Source organism: Pseudophryne corroboree, chromosome 9 (assembly GCF_028390025.1).
Source record: "Pseudophryne corroboree isolate aPseCor3 chromosome 9, aPseCor3.hap2, whole genome shotgun sequence".
NCBI classification, from domain to species: domain Eukaryota; kingdom Metazoa; phylum Chordata; class Amphibia; order Anura; family Myobatrachidae; genus Pseudophryne; species Pseudophryne corroboree.
The window spans coordinates 254,928,651-254,946,160 of NC_086452.1; the positions used below are offsets into that span (position 1 = coordinate 254,928,651).

At 48.5% G+C, this 17,510-nt stretch overlaps 1 protein-coding gene across 1 annotated transcript in view; it reads right to left on the minus strand.

Moving 5' to 3' along the window:
* The window catches only part of TPR (translocated promoter region, nuclear basket protein), a 605,901-nt gene that overhangs the window by 286,470 nt on the left and 301,921 nt on the right, over positions 1-17,510 (minus strand). The window contains exon 29 of the mRNA XM_063940231.1: positions 557-688. Within this exon, the coding sequence (XP_063796301.1) occupies positions 557-688 (132 nt within the window). The remainder of the gene's footprint in view (positions 1-556; positions 689-17,510) is intronic.

Sequence of the window (17,510 nt, forward strand, 5' to 3'; positions counted from 1 at the left end):
ACGCTGTTAAGATAAGTCGCTCAAAAACAATATAGTAAGTCTATAAAAATAAAATAATAAAAGCTTGAGGCTGCTCTCACAGCAGCCCTGTGACCATGCGGCTTCCTGCCGCACCAAGCAAAAAACTGATCTGACTGAGTCAGTGGGCGGGACTATGTAGTGGAGGCCCCAATGCATCCTGGGAGGTCAGAAAGCTCGTGACCGTGTTGGTGCCATTTTCGCTGTCGCTCGACAATATCCCAATGTTATCCTGTGGATAATCCTGCGGACCCAGCCAGAGAAATAATGCTTTAAAATGGAGTGCTGGTCTCTTCTGCAACATAGCCCCTGCTTGAGCCTCATAGTGTGGATGTACATACACATACATACATACACAAACCTATTCCATGATCATAGAGCTCTATCATATAACACTAATTGTGAAAACGGATTATAAATTTTTTTATTTTTTTTTAAGGTTAGCAGCAATTAGTTTTGTCAAATGTATAAATACAAGTCCTACCCTTAAGTTGTATATGCAAACATATGCATAACTGTAATAAGTGGAAATGGTTACCTGTGTACGTGCTCTCCAACGTCGCACATCATCTTCAAGCAACTTCTTTTCTGCCTGTAGCATTCCACTTTTCTCACTTAGTTCCGTATTGGATTCTTGCAACGGCAATATATTGGATTCAAGTTTTCGTATCTGATATAATATGGGTTTACAGTTTAGTTCTAAAACAAACATTATAAACTTTAAATAGAAAAATGTATCTAAAGTGATAAATCCAGCAATGGAATCCTACAATTTAACAATGCATCATTATTGTCCTTGCAAATATAACCAGTCTGCAGTTATATTTACTGTAGAAGGTATTTATCATTGCAATGTAAATACAATCTTGAAAAAGAGTTTACTTAAATATAGGAGGCAGAATTACTACTACAGGTGAAACTCCGAAAATTAGAATTGTTCATTTATTTCAGTAATTCAACTTAAAAAGGTGAAACTAATATGTTATATAGACTCATTACATGTAAAGTGAGATATTTCAAGCTTTTTATTTGTTCTAATTTTGATGAATGTGGCTTACAGCTTAAGAAAACCCCAAATACAAAATCTCACAAAAATTAGATTACTACATGAAATTAATAAATAAAAGGATTTAAAACACACAGACATGTCAGCCCTCTGAAAAGTATAATCATGCATATGTACTCCATACTTATTTGGGCCCCTTTTGTATGAAGTACTGCCTCAATGCGGCGTGGCATGGATTCTATCAACCTTTGGCACTGCTGAGGTGTTATGGAAGACCAGGATGTTTCAACAGCGGCCTTCAGCTCTTCTGCATTGTTCTGTCTCATGTTTCTCATCTTACTCTTGGCGATGCCCTATAGATTCTCTATGGGGATCAGGTCAGGCGAGATTGTCCAGAATCCAAAAGGGGCGTCCTTTGTCTAGGCGTTCCGTGTGGAGCCACCAAGTGAGGAACAAGCAAACCTCAGGAGCGAGAAAAATCATTTGAGATCTGATCAGATGAGGTTGGCCGTTCTACTTGACCAGGATCAGATGCTGTAGAGGACGAGAATGAAACGGAGCGCACTCTACCATATAGAAGGTCGAGACCATCAGTCAAGGGACCTGCATGGCTGAGTGAATGGACACTTGGCGCAGCTGGAGCAGCCTACGAACCTTGTCCTGCAGCATGGAGATATTGTCTATTGGCAGAAAGACGCCGTCTTGAAGAGTCCAATAGGGCTCCCAAGTGTAACATCTGCTGGGAAGGTGTGAGGGAGGACTTTTTCCAATTGATGAGCCATCCGTTTGTCTGAAGGAAGGTCACTGAGTTGAAGATGGCTGAGCAATAATTCTAGTGAAGTAGCTAGCAGCAGTAAGTTGTCCAGATAGGGAAGTATTCTGACTTCCTGATGACGCAGCCATGCTGCCATAACTTTGGGGCACTGTAGACAGTCCAAACGGCAGTGCCCTGAATTGATAGTGTTGGTTTCCTAAAGCAAAACAAAGGTATTGCTGATGCGAGTGAACAATAGGGATATGCAGATAGGCATCATGTATATCCAGGGACACCATAAAGTCCCCAAGCTCCATAGCAAGGACTATGGAGCAAAGGGTCTCCATACGGAATTTGGGAACCTTGACAAATCTGTTGAGAGATTTGAAGTTGAGGATGGGTCAGTGTGAACAGTTTGGCTTGGGCACTAGAAACAGGGTAGATTATTAGCTCTTTCCACATTGGGACAAGAGGCACCGGAAATATTACGCCTGATTGCAGTACTTGTTGCAGAATTAAAGCCTTTTGGGGGTATGATGGAAGACCTATGCAAAACAACTGTGTAGGAGGGCATCTCTTGAAGAAGACTGCTTACCCGTGAGAGACCACTCACCCTGGTGGTCAGAGTCCAAACCTGTGCAAAGTGAAGTCGGCTTCCCCCCCAGGAGGAGGCCCACCCCTTCAGGCTGCGGGCTTGTCAGATTTGCTTAAGGTTGGCGTGCAGCCCAGTGTTGCTTGGTTTTGGGCTTTGTGGTGGACATATGTCTGGGGAAAGCCTGTCCTTTTGCCTTGCCTTGAGGATGTAAGGAACGAAAAAGTAGAAGTCCTAACACGTGGAGTTAGTGCGGACAGGAGATGAGCAGTCTTTGCTGCAGCCAAAGCAGTGACAATTTTGTCCAAATTTAGTCCCAAACAGTTCACTGGTAAACTGGAGAATTTCCAAAGTTTTCTTTGAATCAAGGTCGGCCTTCCAAGAACAGAGCCAAAGAATTTGTCGTGCTAGTATGGAGGTAGTAGACTCCTTACCTGCCAATACTCCGGCATCAGATAGGGTCTCATGTATGTAAGCAGCTGCTTGCCGTAAAGAGCCAAGAATGACATTCAGTCCTCGGATATATCTGAGGGAAATTCCTCCTCTACAGCCTGTAACCATGATTCAATGGCTTTAGCAGCCAAGGAGGCAGCCACGGTTGGTCTGCTTACAGCACCGTTGAAAGATAAAATAAGATTTTACTTACCGGTAAATCTATTTCTCGTAGTCCGTAGTGGATGCTGGGGACTCCGTAAGGACCATGGGGATAGACGGGCTCCGCAGGAGACATGGGCACTTTAAGAAAGAATTTAGGTTCTGGTGTGCACTGGCTCCTCCAGACCTCAGTTAGAGAAACTGTGCCCAGAAGAGCTGACAGTACAAGGTAAGGATTTTGGTAATCCAGGGCAAGATTCATACCAGCCACACCGTATAACATGTGATAACAATCAGTTAACAGTATGACAAATAACAGAGCATCAGGTTAAAACCCCGATGCAACCATAACTTAACCCTTATTTAAGCAATAACTATATACAAGTATTGCAGAAGTCCGTACTTGGGACGGGCGCCCAGCATCCACTACGGACTACGAGAAATAGATTTACCGGTAAGTAAAATCTTATTTTCTCTAACGTCCTAGTGGATGCTGGGGACTCCGTAAGGACCATGGGGATTATACCAAAGCTACCAAACGGGCGGGAGAGTGCGGATGACTCTGCAGCACCGATTGAGCAAACAAGAGGTCCTCCTCCGCCAAGGTATCAAACTTGTAGAACTTTGCAAAAGTGTTTGAACCTGACCAAGTAGCCGCTCGGCAAAGTTGTAATGCCGAAACCCCTCGGGCAGCCGCCCAAGAAGAGCCCACCTTCCCAGTGGAATGGGCCTTAACTGATTTTGGTAGCGGCAATCCAGCCGCCGAATGAGCCTGCTGAATCGTGTTACAGATCCAGCGAGCAATAGTTTGCTTTGAGGCAGGAGCACCAAGCTTGTTGGATGCATACAGGATAAACAACGACTGTTTTCCTGACCCTAGCCGTTCTGGCTACATAAACCTTCAAAGCCCTGACCACATCAAGCAACTCTGAATCCTCCAAGTCACGAGTAGCCACAGGCACGACAATAGGTTGATTCACATGAAAAGCTGAAACCACTTTTGGCAGAAATTGTGGGAGGGTCCGCAATTCTGCTCTATCCATATGGAAAATCAGATAGGGGCTTTTATGTGACAAAGCCGCCAACTCTGACACGCGCCTGGCCGAAGCCAAGGCTAATAGCATGACCACCTTCCACGTGAGATATTTCAACTCCACCGTTTTAAGTGGTTCAAACCAGTGGGATTTCAGGAAACCTAACACCACGTTAAGATCCCAAGGAGCCACTGGAGGCACAAAAGGAGGCTGAATATGCAGCAATCCCTTTACAAACGTTTGAACTTCTGGTAGAGAAGCCAAATCCTTTTGTAAGAAAATGGATAGGGCCGAAATCTGGACTTTAATGGAGCCTAATTTTAGGCCCAAATTCACTCAGGACTGTAGGAAGTGAAGGAAACGGCCCAGCTGGAATTCCTCCGTAGGAGCATTCCTGGACTCACACCAAGAAACATATTTTCGCCATATTCGGTGATAATGTTTAACTGTCACGTCCTTCCTAGCCTTGATCAGCGTAGGAATGACCTCATCCGGAATGCCCTTTTCTGCTAGGATCCGGCGTTCAACCGCCATGCCGTCAAGCGCAGCCGCGGTAAGTCTTGGAACAGACAGGGCCCCTGTTGCAACAGGTCCTGTCTTAGAGGAAGCGGCCACGGGTCCTCTGTGAGCATTTCTTGCAGATCTGGATACCAAGTCCTTCGTGGCCAATCTGGAACAATGAGGATTGTTCTTACTCCTCTTTTTCTTATTATCCTCATCACCTTGGGTATGAGAGGAAGAGGAGGAAATACATAGACCGACCGGAACACCCACAGTGTCACCAGGGCGTCCACAGCTACTGCCTGAGGGTCTATTGACCTGGCGCAATACCTCTGTAGCTTTTTGTTGAGGCGGGATGCCATCATGTCCACCTGTGGCTGTTCCCTCCGACCTGTAATCTGCGCGAAGACTTCCTGATGAAGTCCCCACTCTCCCGGGTGAAGGTCGTGTCTGCTGAGGAAGTCTGCTTCCCAGTTGTCCACTCCCGGAATGAACACTGCCGACAGTGCGCTTACGTGATTCTCCGCCCAGCGAAGAATTCTGGTGGCTTCCGCCATCGCCACTCTGCTCCTTGTGCCGCCTTGTCGGTTTACATGAGCCACTGCGGTGATGTTGCCCGACTGAATCAGAACCGGTAGGTCGCGAAGCAAGTTCTCCGCTTGACACAGGGCGTTGTATATGGCCCTTAGTTCCAGAATGTGGTTGTGAAGGCAAGTCTCTTGACTTGACCACAGCCCTTGGAAATTTCTTCCCTGTGTGACTGCTCCCCAACCTCGGAGGCTTGCGTCCGTGGTCACCAGGACCCAGTCCTGAATGCCGAATCTGCGGCCCTCCAGAAGGTGAGCACTCTGCAGCCACCACAGGAGTGACACCCTGGCCCTGGGGGATAGGGTGATTAACCGATGCATCTGAAGATGTGATTCGGACCACTTGTCCAGTAAGTTCCATTGAAAGGTCCTCACATGGAACCTGCCGAAGGGAATGGCCTCGTATGATGCCACCATCTTTCCCAGGACTCGAGTGCATTGATGCACTGACACCTGTTTTGGTTTTAATAGGTTCCTGACCAGTGTCACGAGTTCCTGAGCTCTCTCTATCGGGAGATAAACCCTTTTCTGGTCTGTGTCCAGAATCATGCCCAGGAAAGGCAACAGAGTCGTAGGAACCAACTGCGACTTTGGAATATTTAGAATCCAGCCGTGTTGCCGTAACACTTCCACAGAAAGTGATACGCTGATCAGCAACTGCTCTCTTGATCTCGCTTTTATGAGGAGATCGTCCAAGTACGGGATAATTGTGACCTCTTGCTTCCGCAGGAGTACCATCATTTCCGCCATTACCTTGGTAAATATTCTCGGTGCCGTGGAGAGACCAAACGGCAACATCTGAAATTGGTAATGACAATCCTGTACTACAAATCTGAGGTACGCCTGATGAGGTGGATAAATGGGGACATGAAGGTATGCATCCTTTATGTCCAGAGACACCATAAAATCCCCCCCTTCCAGGCTTGCGATGACTGCTCTGAGCGATTCCATCTTGAACCTTTTCAGGTATATGTTCAGGGATTTTAAATTCAATATGGGTCTGACCGAACCGTCCGGTTTCGGTACCACAAACATGGTCGAATAGTAACCCCTTCCCTGTTGAAGGAGGGGAACCTTTACCACCACCTGCTGAAGATACAATTTGTGAATTGCAGCTAACACCATTTCCCTCTCTAAGGGGGAAGCTGGCAGGGCCGATTTGAGGTAACGGGTGAGGGGGCATCTCTTCGAATTCCAGCTTGTATCCCTGAGACACAATCTCTATAGCCCAGGGATCCACCTGGGAGTGAACCCACTTGTGGCTGAAATTTCGAAGACGTGCCCCCACCGGGCCTAGCTCCGCCTGTGGAGCCCCAGCGTCATGCAGTGGATTTTGTAGAGGCTGGGGAGGACTTCTGTTCCTGGGAACTAGCTGTGTTGTGCAGCTTCTTTCCTCTGCCCCTGCTAAGAAAGGACGCACCTCGGACTTTCTTGTTCCTTTGTGAACGAAAGGACTGCATTTGATAATGCGGTGCTCTCTTAGGCTGTGAGGGAATATAAGGCAAAAATTTTGACTTTCCAGCTGTAGCTGTGGAGACCAGGTCCGAGAGACCCTCCCCGAACAATTCCTCACCCTTGTAAGGTAAAACCTCCATATGCCTTTTTGAGTCGGCATCACCTGTCCATTGCCGAGTCCACAGGACCCTTCTGGCAGAAATCGACATAGCATTTATTCTAGAACCCAGTAGACTAAAGTCTCTTTGAGCATCTCTCATATATAGGACAGCGTCTTTAATATGCCCCAGGGTCAACAACATAGTATCCTTGTCTAAGGTATCAATTTCCTCAGATAAGGTATCCGTCCATGCTGCTACAGCACTACACACCCAGGCCGACGCGATCGCCGGCCTCAGTAAGGTACCTGAATGTGTATAAATGGACTTCAGGGTAACCTCCTGTTTTCGATCCGCAGCATCTTTGAGAGTAGCCGTATCCTGTGACGGCAGGGCTACCTTCTTGGATAAGCGTATTAAAGCTTTGTCTACCCTAGGGGAGGATTCCCAGCGTAACCTGTCTGTTGGCGGGAAAGGGTACGCCATAAGAATCCTTTTGGAATCTGCAGTTTTTTATCTGGCGATTCCCAAGCCTTTTCACATAACTCATTCAGCTCGTGTGAGGGGGGAAAGGTTACCTCTGGCTTCTTTTCCCCATACATATGCACTCTCTTGTCAGGGACTGGGGTTTCCTCTGTGATGTGCAACACATCCTTAATTGCTATAATCATATAACGGATGGATTTAGCCAATCTTGGCTGTAACTTTGCATCATCGTAATCGACACTGGAATCAGAATCCATGTCAGTATCTGCGTCAACAATATGGGATAGTGGGCGCTTCTGAGACCCTGACTGCCTCTGCGACATAAGATCAGGCACAGGTTGAGACCCTCACTGTCCCGAGGCTTCAGCCTCGTCTAACCTTTTATGGAAGGAATTAACATTATGATTTAAAACCTTCCACATATCCATCCAATCAGGTGTCGGCGCCGTCGGCCGGAGACACCACATTCATTTGTTACCGCTCTGCTTCCACATAGCCTTCCTCATCAGACATGTCGATACAAGCGTACCGACACACCACACACACACACACACACACACACAGGGAATGTCCTTTCTGAAGACAGTTCCCCCACAAGGCCCTTTGGAGAGAGAGAGAGAGAGAGAGTATGCCAGCACACACCCCAGCGCTATAAAACCCAGGAATAACACAGTAACTTAATGTTAACCCAGTAGCTGCTGTTTATATTGTGTTTTGCGCCTAATTATGTGCCCCCCCTCTCTTTTTTACCCTCTTCTACCGTGTGTCTGCAGGGGAGAGCCTGGGGAGCTTCCTCTCAGCGGAGCTGTGGAGAAAAAATGGCGCTGGTGAGTGCTGAGGAAGAAGCCCCGCCCCCTCGGCGGCAGGCTTCTGTCCCGCTTAAATATGCAATTTTCGGCGGGGACTAATATATATATATATACAGTGCCCAGCTGTATATACGTTTAACTTTTGTCAAAAGAGGTCCCAAATGCTGCCCAGGGAGTCCCTCGATGCAGGGAGTCTGTTGCCAGCAGAGCTCCCTGAAAATAAAAAACCTAACAAAATACTTTCTCTCAGCAAGATCAGGAGAGCTCACTGAAAAGCACCCAGCTCGTCTGGGCACAGTATCAAACCGAGGTCTGGAGGAGGGGCATAGAAGGAGGAGCCAGTGCACACCAGAACCTAAATTCTTTCTTAAAGTGCCCATGTCTCCTGCGGAGCCAGTCTATCCCCATGGTCCTTACGGAGTCCCCAGCATCCACTAGGACGTTAGAGAAAATAGACTTGAGACAATTTTCAATCCATATATCGGTGGCCTCTTTCAGTGAGGAAAGAGTAGTGACAGGTAGACATTTTAACTAGACGTGCAATATGCGAGTCTACCGGAGGGGAAGCCTCCCACTTAGCACAATCCTCTGAAGGGATAGGGTATCGGGAAGCCAAGCGTTTAGACACAGAAATTCTTACCTGGAGTTTTCCAGGGTTCCTGTCTAATTTCCATGGGATGATCTGAATGGAGGAATTCAAAATTATCTTTTGGTATCTAAAAAAAATTAGTTTTTTAGCAACTGGCTCAGGTTCATCCTCAGCGAGATGAAGGATGTGCTGAATAACCTAAATTAAAGGAGACACCTCCAATGTGCTGGAAGAATCCTCTGCAAGCATGCAGGAATCTGCGACAGACTGACTGTCTTGCCCTTCGACAGCTGAGTACTCATTTGAGTCTGAAATAGCAGTGGACTGAGAGGAAAGACCTAGAGGAAGTGTAGTATTCAGTGTATCCACCCAAGGTGGGTTAGCCACAGCGACTATATTACATAACATAGGCGGTGATAACATTGAGGGAGTCAACGGATCCACTAAAGTACCCAGTAAACGTGTGAAAGAAGCCCATGGGGGTTCTTCAATAGTTGATGGAGATGTCGACTGGCCAGGAGGTGCATAGCAGTTTACACAGAGCCCTTGCTATACTACATCCTGTGCAGTTAAACCTGCAGAGCACAATTTACATGACTGTAATCCTGGGGTGTCAGGCTGTTTGCGACTTTTTGCTTTACTAGATATAGCTGCAATGATAGAGTCACACACACACAAAAGTATACAAGGGTGTGGTCACCTGTTATAGTATGTGACAACATTCAGCAGTAAAAATTAAACGGTAGAAAGAGGGACCCTGGCAGCACTCTGGTGACAGGGAAGAGAAAACCGATAAATCCTCTTCTCTGAACCACAGGGGACACTAGAACATGCTGACACTGAGGTATAAACAGGAGGCTAGAGAGAGCCTGGCACTTTAAATTTTAAAGAGGTGTGAAAGCTCCTCCCCCTCTATACCACATCAGCCCTCAGTTAAGAATTAGCCAAGAGGAGACGGGATGAAGAGGAGTAGAAATATACGTTATGGTAAGAACTTACCGTTGATAACGGTATTTCTCCTAAGTCCACAGTATCACATTGGGATATATTGAAGCAACAGCGGATTTGCATCAAACGGTCAAAGCTTTTCAGCCTCCCAGCATGCAACGAGCCCATTCATATATCCCCGCCTCCTGGCTCAGGCAAATCAGTTGTTTATCTAAAACTCAAGGCAGGAGCATCATGGATAGCCATAATCAGGCAAGAAGAACACACATGCACATCCTTTCGTACAAGAAGGAAGAGGTCAGTGAGTGAAAGGATCCTCAAATCAGATGCGTCAGGGTGGGATCCCTGTAGATACTGTGGACTTAGGAGAAAATAAGATTTTACTTACCGGTAAATCTATTTCTCGTAGTCCGTAGTGGATGCTGGGGACTCCGTAAGGACCATGGGAAATAGACGTGCTCCGCAAGAGACAGGGCACTTTAAGAAAGAATTTGGATACTGGTGTGCTCTGGCTCCTCCCTCTATGTCCCTCCTCCAGACCTCAGTTAGAGAAACTGTGCCCGGAAGAGCTGACAGTACAAGGAAAGGATTTTGGAATCCAGGGCAAGACTCCTACCAGTCACACCAATCACACCGTATAACTTGCGATAAACTTACCCAGTTAACAGTATGAACAACAACGGAGCATCAGATCAACCCTGATGCAACTATAACATAACCCTTATTTAAGGAATAACTATATACAAGTATTGCAGAAGAAGTCCGCACTTGGGACGGGCGCCCAGCATCCACTACGGACTACGAGAAATAGATTTACCGGTAAGTAAAATCTTATTTTCTCTAACGTCCTAGTGGATGCTGGGGACTCCGTAAGGACCATGGGGATTATACCAAAGCTCCCAAACGGGCGGGAGAGTGCGGATGACTCTGCAGCACCGAATGAGCAAACACAAGGTCCTCCTCTGCCAGGGTATCAAACTTGTAGAATTTTGCAAAAGTGTTCGACCCTGACCAAGTAGCCGCTCGGCAAAGCTGTAATGCCGAGACCCCTCGGGCAGCCGCCCAAGAAGAGCCGACCTTCCTTGTGGAGTGGGCTTTTACTGATTTTGGAAGCGGCAATCCAGCCGCAGAATGAGCTTGCTGAATCGTGTTACAGATCCAGCGAGCAATAGTTTGCTTTGAAGCAGGAGCACCCAGCTTGTTGGGTGCATACAGGATAAACAGCGACTCAGTTTTCCTGACTCTAGCCGTTCTGGCTACATAAACCTTCAAAGCCCTGACCACATCTAGTAACTCGGAATCCTCCAAGTCACGAGTAGCCACAGGCACCACAATAGGTTGGTTCATATGGAAGGATGACACCACTTTTGGCAGAAATTGTGGATGGGTCCGCAGTTCTGCCCTGTCCATATGGAAAACCAGATAGGGGCTTTTATGTGACAAAGCCGCTAATTCTGACACACGCCTAGCCGAAGCCAAGGCTAATAGCATGACCACCTTCCACGTGAGAAATTTTAACTCCACGGTTTTGAGTGGCTCAAACCAGTGTGACTTCAGGAAACTCAACACCACGTTAAGATCCCAAGGTGCCACTGGAGGCACAAAAGGGGGGCTGAATATGCAGCACTCCCTTTACAAACGTCTGGACTTCAGGAAGAGAAGCCAGTTTTTTTTTTAAAGAAAATGGATAGGGCCGAAATCTGGACCTTAATGGAACCCAATTTTAGGCCCAAAGTCACTCCCGACTGTAGGAAGTGATGGAACCGGCTCAGCTGGAATTCCTCCGTAGGGGCCTTCCTGGCCTCACACCAAGCAACATATTTTCGCCATATACAGTGATAATGTTTAGCCGTCACGTCTTTCCTAGCCTTTATCAGCGTAGGAATAACCTCATCCGGAATGCCTTTTTCTGCTAGTATCCAGCGTTCAACCGCCATGCCGTCAAACGCAGCCGCGGTAAGTCTTGGAACAGACAGGGCCTCTGTTGCAACAGGCCCTGTCTTAGAGGTAGAGGCCATGGGTCCTCTGTGAGCATTTCTTGCAGCTCTGGATACCAAGTCCTTCTTGGCCAATCCGGAACAATGAGTATTGTTCTCACTCCTCTTTTTCTTATGATTCTCAGCACCTTGGGTATGAGAGGAAGAGGAGGAAATACATAAACTGACTGGAACACCCACGGTGTCACTAGTGTGTCTACAGCTATCGCCTGAGGGTCTCCTGACCTGGCGCAATACCTCTGTAGCTTTTTGTTGAGGCGGGATGCCATCATGTCCACCTGTGGCAGTTCCCACCGACTTGCAATCTGCGCAAAGACTTTTTGATGAAGTCCCCACTCTCCCGGGTGGAGGTCGTGCCTGCTGAGGAAGTCTGCTTCCCAGTTGTCCACTCCCGGAATGAACACTGCTGACAGTGCTCTTACGTGATTCTCCGCCCAGCGAAGAATTCTGGTGGCTTCCGCCATCGCCACCCTGCTCCTTGTGCCGCCTTGGCGGTTTACATGAGCCACTGCGGTGATGTTGTCTGACTGAATCAGCACAGATTGGTCGCGAAGCAGGGTCTCCGCTTGACTTAGGGCGTTGTATATGGCCCTTAGTTCCAGGATATTGATGTGAAGGCAAGTCTCCTGACTTGACCACAGACCTTGAAAATTTCATCCCTGTGTGACCGCCCCCCACCCTCGGAGGTTTGCATCCGTGGTCACCAGGACCCAGTCCTGAATGCCGAATCTGTGGCCTTCGAGAAGGTGAGCACTCTGCAGCCACCACAGAAGAGACACCCTGGCCCTGGGGGATAGGGTGATCATCCGATGCATCTGTAGATGAGATCCGGACCACTTGTCCAACAGATACCATTGAAAGGTCCTTGCATGGAACCTGCCAAAGGGAATGGCCTCGTATGATGCCACCATCTTTCCCAGGATTCGCGTGCAGTGATGCACCGACATCTGTTTTGGTTTTAAGAGGTCTCTGACCAGTGTCATGAGTTCCCGAGCCTTCTCTGTCGGGAGAAAAACCTTCTTCTGGTCTGTGTCCAGAATCATGCCCAGGAAGGGCAGACGCGTCGTAGGAATCAGCTGCGACTTTGGACTATTCAGAATCCAGCCATGCTGTTGTAACACTTCCCGAGAGCATGCTACACTGATCAGCAACTGCTCTCTGGACCTCGCCTTTATGAGGAGATCGTCCAAGTATGGGATAATTGTGACCCCTTGCTTTCGCAGGAGCACCATCATTTCCGCCATTACCTTGGTGAAAATTCTCGGTGCCGTGGAGAGACCAAACGGCAACGTCTGGAATTGGTAATGACAATCCTGTACCACAAATCTGAGGTACGCCTGATGAGGTGGATAAATGGGGACATGAAGGTATGCATCCTTTATGTCCCAAGACACCATAAAATCCCCCCCTTCCAGGCTTGCGATGACCGCTCTGAGCGATTCCATCTTGAACTTGAACCTTTTCAGGTATATGTTCAGGGATTTTAAATTCAATATGGGTCTGACCGAACCGTCCGGTTTCGGTACCACAAACATGGTCGAATAATAACCCATTCCCTGTTGAAGGAGGGGAACCTTTACCACCACCTGCTGAAGATACAATTTGTGAATTGCAGCTAACACTATTTCCCTCTCTAAGGGGGAAGCTGGCAGGGCCGATTTGAGGTAACGGTGAGGGGGCATCTCTTCGAATTCCAGCTTGTATCCCTGAGACACAATCTCTATAGCCCAGGGATCCACCTGGGAGTGAACCCACTTGTGACTGAAATTTCGGAGACGCGCCCCCACCGGGCCTAGCTCCGCCTGTGGAGCCCCAGCGTCATGCGGTGGATTTAGTGGAAGCCGGGGAGGACTTCTGTTCCTGGGAACTAGCTGTATTGTGCAGCTTCTTTCCTCTGCCCCTGCCTCTGGCAAGAAAGGACGCACCTCGGACTTTCTTGTCCTTTTTGTGATCGAAAGGACTGCATTTGGTAATACGGTGCTTTCTTAGGTTGTGAGGGAACATAAGGCAAAAAATGTGACTTTCCAGCCGTAGCTGTGGAGACCAGGTCTGATAGACCGTCCCCAAACAACTCCTCACCCTTGTAAGGTAAAACCTCCATATGCCTTTTTGAGTCGGCATCGCCTGTCCATTGCCGAGTCCACAGGACCCTTCTGGCAGAAATCGACATGGCATTTATTCTAGAGCCCAGTAGGCTAATGTCTCTTTGAGCATCCCTCATATATAGGACAGCATCTTTTATATGCCCCAGGGTTAGTAATATAGTATCCTTATCCAAGGTATCAAGTTCCTCAGATAAGGTATCTGTCCATGCTGCTACCGCACTACACATCCACGACGACGCAATCGCCGGCCTTAGTAAGGTACCTGAATGTGTATAAATGGACTTCAGGATACCCTCCTGCTTTCTATCCGCAGCATCTTTTAGGGTGGCCGTATCCTGTGACGGCAGGGTTTCCCTCTTGGATAAGCGTGTTAAAGCTTTGTCTACCCTAGGGGAGGATTCCCAGCGTAACCAGTCCGTTGGCGGGAAGGGATACACCATAAGCATCCGTTTGGAAATCTGCAGTTTCCTATCTGGAGATTCCCAAGCCTTTTCACATAACTCATTTAACTCATGGTGAAGGGGGAAAGGTCACCTCTTGCCGTTTTTCCCCAAACATATAAACCCTCTGGTCAGGGACTGGGGTTTCCTCTGTGATGTGCAACACATCTTTCATTGCTATAATCATGTAACGGATGGCTTTAGCCACTTTAGGCTGTAGTTTTGCATCATCGCCATCGACACTGGAGTCAGAATCCGTGTCGACATCTGTGTCAACAATTTGGGATAGTGGGCGCTTCTGAGACCCTGACGGCCTCTGCGACATAGGATCAGACATGGGCTGAGACCCCGGCTGTCTCAAGGCTTCAGCTTTATCCAACCTTCTATGCAAGGAAGTAACATTATCATTTAAAACCTTCCACATATCCATCCAATCGGGTGTCGGCGGCGACCCCACATTCATTTGTTCCCGCTCTGTTTCCACATAGCCTTCCTCGTCATACACGCCGACACAAGCGTACCGACACACCACACACACAGGGGATGCTCTATTTGAAGACAGTTCCCCCACAAGGCCTTTTGGAGAGACAGAGAGAGAGCATGCCAGCGCTATATGTCCCAGGAATCACACAGTAACTTAGTGTTAACCTAGTAGCTGCTGTAAATACTGTTTTTGCGCCAAAATTATGTGCCCCCCCTCTTTTTACCATCTTCTACCGTGTAACTGCAGGGGAGAGCCTGGGGAGCTTCCTCTCAGCGGAGCTGTGGAGAGAAAATGGCGCTGGTGAGTGCTGAGGAAGAAGCCCCGCCCCCTCAGCGGAGGCTCATGCATATATACAGTGCCCAACTGTATATATGCTGCTTTTTGCCAAGAGGTTCCTAATTGCTGCCCAGGGCGCCACCCTCCCTGCGCCATGCACCCTACAGTGACCGGAGTGTGTGGGTTTAGTGTGGGAGCAATGGCGCACAGCTGCAGTGCTGTGCGCTACCTCATATGAAGACTGGAGTCTTCTGCCGCCGATTTCGAAGTCTTCTTGCTTCTGACGCCGACTTTGGTCTTCTGGCTCTGCGAGGGCTATGGCGGCACGGCTCCGGGATCGGACGACCAAGGGTGTGATCCTGTGTACGATCCCTCTGGAGCTAATGGTGTCCATTAGCCTAAGAAGCAGGACCTATCTTCAGAGAGTAGGGCTGCTTCTCTCCCCTCAGTCCCACGTAGCAGAGAGTCTGTTGCCAGCAGATCTCTCTGAAAATAAAAAACTAACAAAAAATAAGAATTTACTCACCGGTAATTCTATTTCTCGTAGTCCGTAGTGGATGTTGGGAACTCCGTAAGGACCATGGGGAATAGACGGGCTCCGCAGGAGACTGGGCACACTAAAAGAAAGATTAGGTCCTATCTGGTGTGCACTGGCTCCTCCCTCTATGTGTTATGATTCCCGTACTCCAGACCAGAGGAGATCTTATGGCAGAGGTCTGAGTACTGGAAAGATATACTGGTTGTGGGAGCAGGAGAGCCTAGTAACCCCTGGCGCCCTAACTCCGTTGTCTCGCCCGTGTTATCAGAAATCCCCTGCGAGACTATGGTTGCTTGAGCCCATGGCAGCCGCGTTCGAAGGGCGGATTATGTCTGCCCAACCCCGATGCCCCCTCAGGTCTTAATGGGAGACAAAGGGAAATCCGAGACAGGGTGATAACAAGGGGCCCTCTGACTAAGCAACCAGGCCAGGGGTTACAAGCTAACTAACTAAACCAAAAAGTATGTGCGGACTAGCCGCCAGGGAAAAGGACAACCAAAGATCCACTGATCCGTAACTCCTATCCAGCACCGCTGGATACCAGAGTGGATCAGGGGGAGCGGAATCCTCCGCAAAAGCTCCAGAACACAAAGATACAAAATAATAAACAGTAAGCGGTCAAGCCGCAACACACGGCTACGCCGCGACTCACGAACACCACAGGATGTTAAAGGTGCTCGGTCAGACTCCAGGAACAGATGACAATTTCCGAGTACAGGATCACTGAGGACAGGAACAACCGGATTGAGCAGGACTGGAAACTCTCTGTAACCAACACAGGCAAACAGGAAGCTATCACCGGCGTCTGTGAGAAGTCCAAAGGGTGCTTATAACTGTGAGCTCCCCAATCAGGAGCCAGACTGGGTAATCACAAGTAATGCCGTGCAGCTTGCATGCTGCACGGCCAGCACACCATTATACAATTTAGAAAAGACCCAGCAACGGGGAACGCGGCCCGAACGTGGCGTCCCCGTTGCTAGGGTCTGAGCGGCTCCGTGCGCCCGGCGTCTAGCGTTGCCAGGGAGCCGGTGGCTGTACGCGCACGGCGTCCCTGGTTGCTAGGCGCCGGGCCGCACCGACGAGCGGACCCCGGCGCCTAACACTATGCCCCTCCTCCAGACCTCAGTTAAGGAAACTGTGCCCGGAAGAGCTGACATTACAAGGAAAGGATATGGAATCCCGGGTAAGACTCATACCAGCCACACCAATCACACCGTACAACTCGTGATAACCATACCCAGTTAACAGTATGAACAACAACTGAGCCTCATTCAACAGATGGCTCATAACAATAACCCTTTAGTTAAGCAATAACTATATACATGTATTGCAGATAGTCCGCACTTGGGACGGGCGCCCAGCATCCACTACGGACTACGAGAAATAGAATTACCGGTGAGTAAATTCTTATTTTCTCTGATGTCCTAGTGGATGCTGGGAACTCCGTAAGGACCATGGGGATTATACCAAAGCTCCCAAACGGGCGGGAGAGTGCGGATGACTCTGCAGCACCGAATGAGCAAACTCAAGGTCCTCCTCTGCCAGGGTATCAAACTTGTAGAATTTTGCAAACGTGTTTGAACCTGACCAAGCAGCAGCTCAGCAAAGCTGTAATGCCGAGACCCCTCGGGCAGCCGCCCAAGAAGAGCCCACCTTCCTTGTGGAATGGGCTTTTACGGATTTCGGATGCAGCAATCCAGCCGCAGAATGAATCTGCTGAATCTTGCTACAGATCCAGCGAGCAATAGTCTGCTTCAAAGCAGGAGCGCCAACCTTGTTGGCTGCATACAGAATAAACAGCGAGTCAGACTTTCTGACTCCCGCCGTTCTGGAAACATAAATTTTCAAAGCCCGGACTACGTCCAGCAACTTGGAATCCTCCAAGTCACTAGTAGCCGCAGGCACCACAATAGGTTGGTTCAAATGAAACGATACCACCTTAGGGAGAAATTGGGGACTAGTCCTCAATTCTGCCCTTTCTATATGGAAGATCAGATAGGGGCTTTTACATGACAAAGCCGCCAATTCTGACACACGCCTAGCCCAAGCTAAGGCCAAAAGCATGACCACTTTCCACGTGAGATATTTTAGCTCCACGGTCTTAAGTGGCTCAAACCAGTGGGATTTTAGGAATCCAACACAACGTTAAGATCCCAAGGTGCCACTGGTGGCACAAAAGGAGGCTGAATATGCAGCACC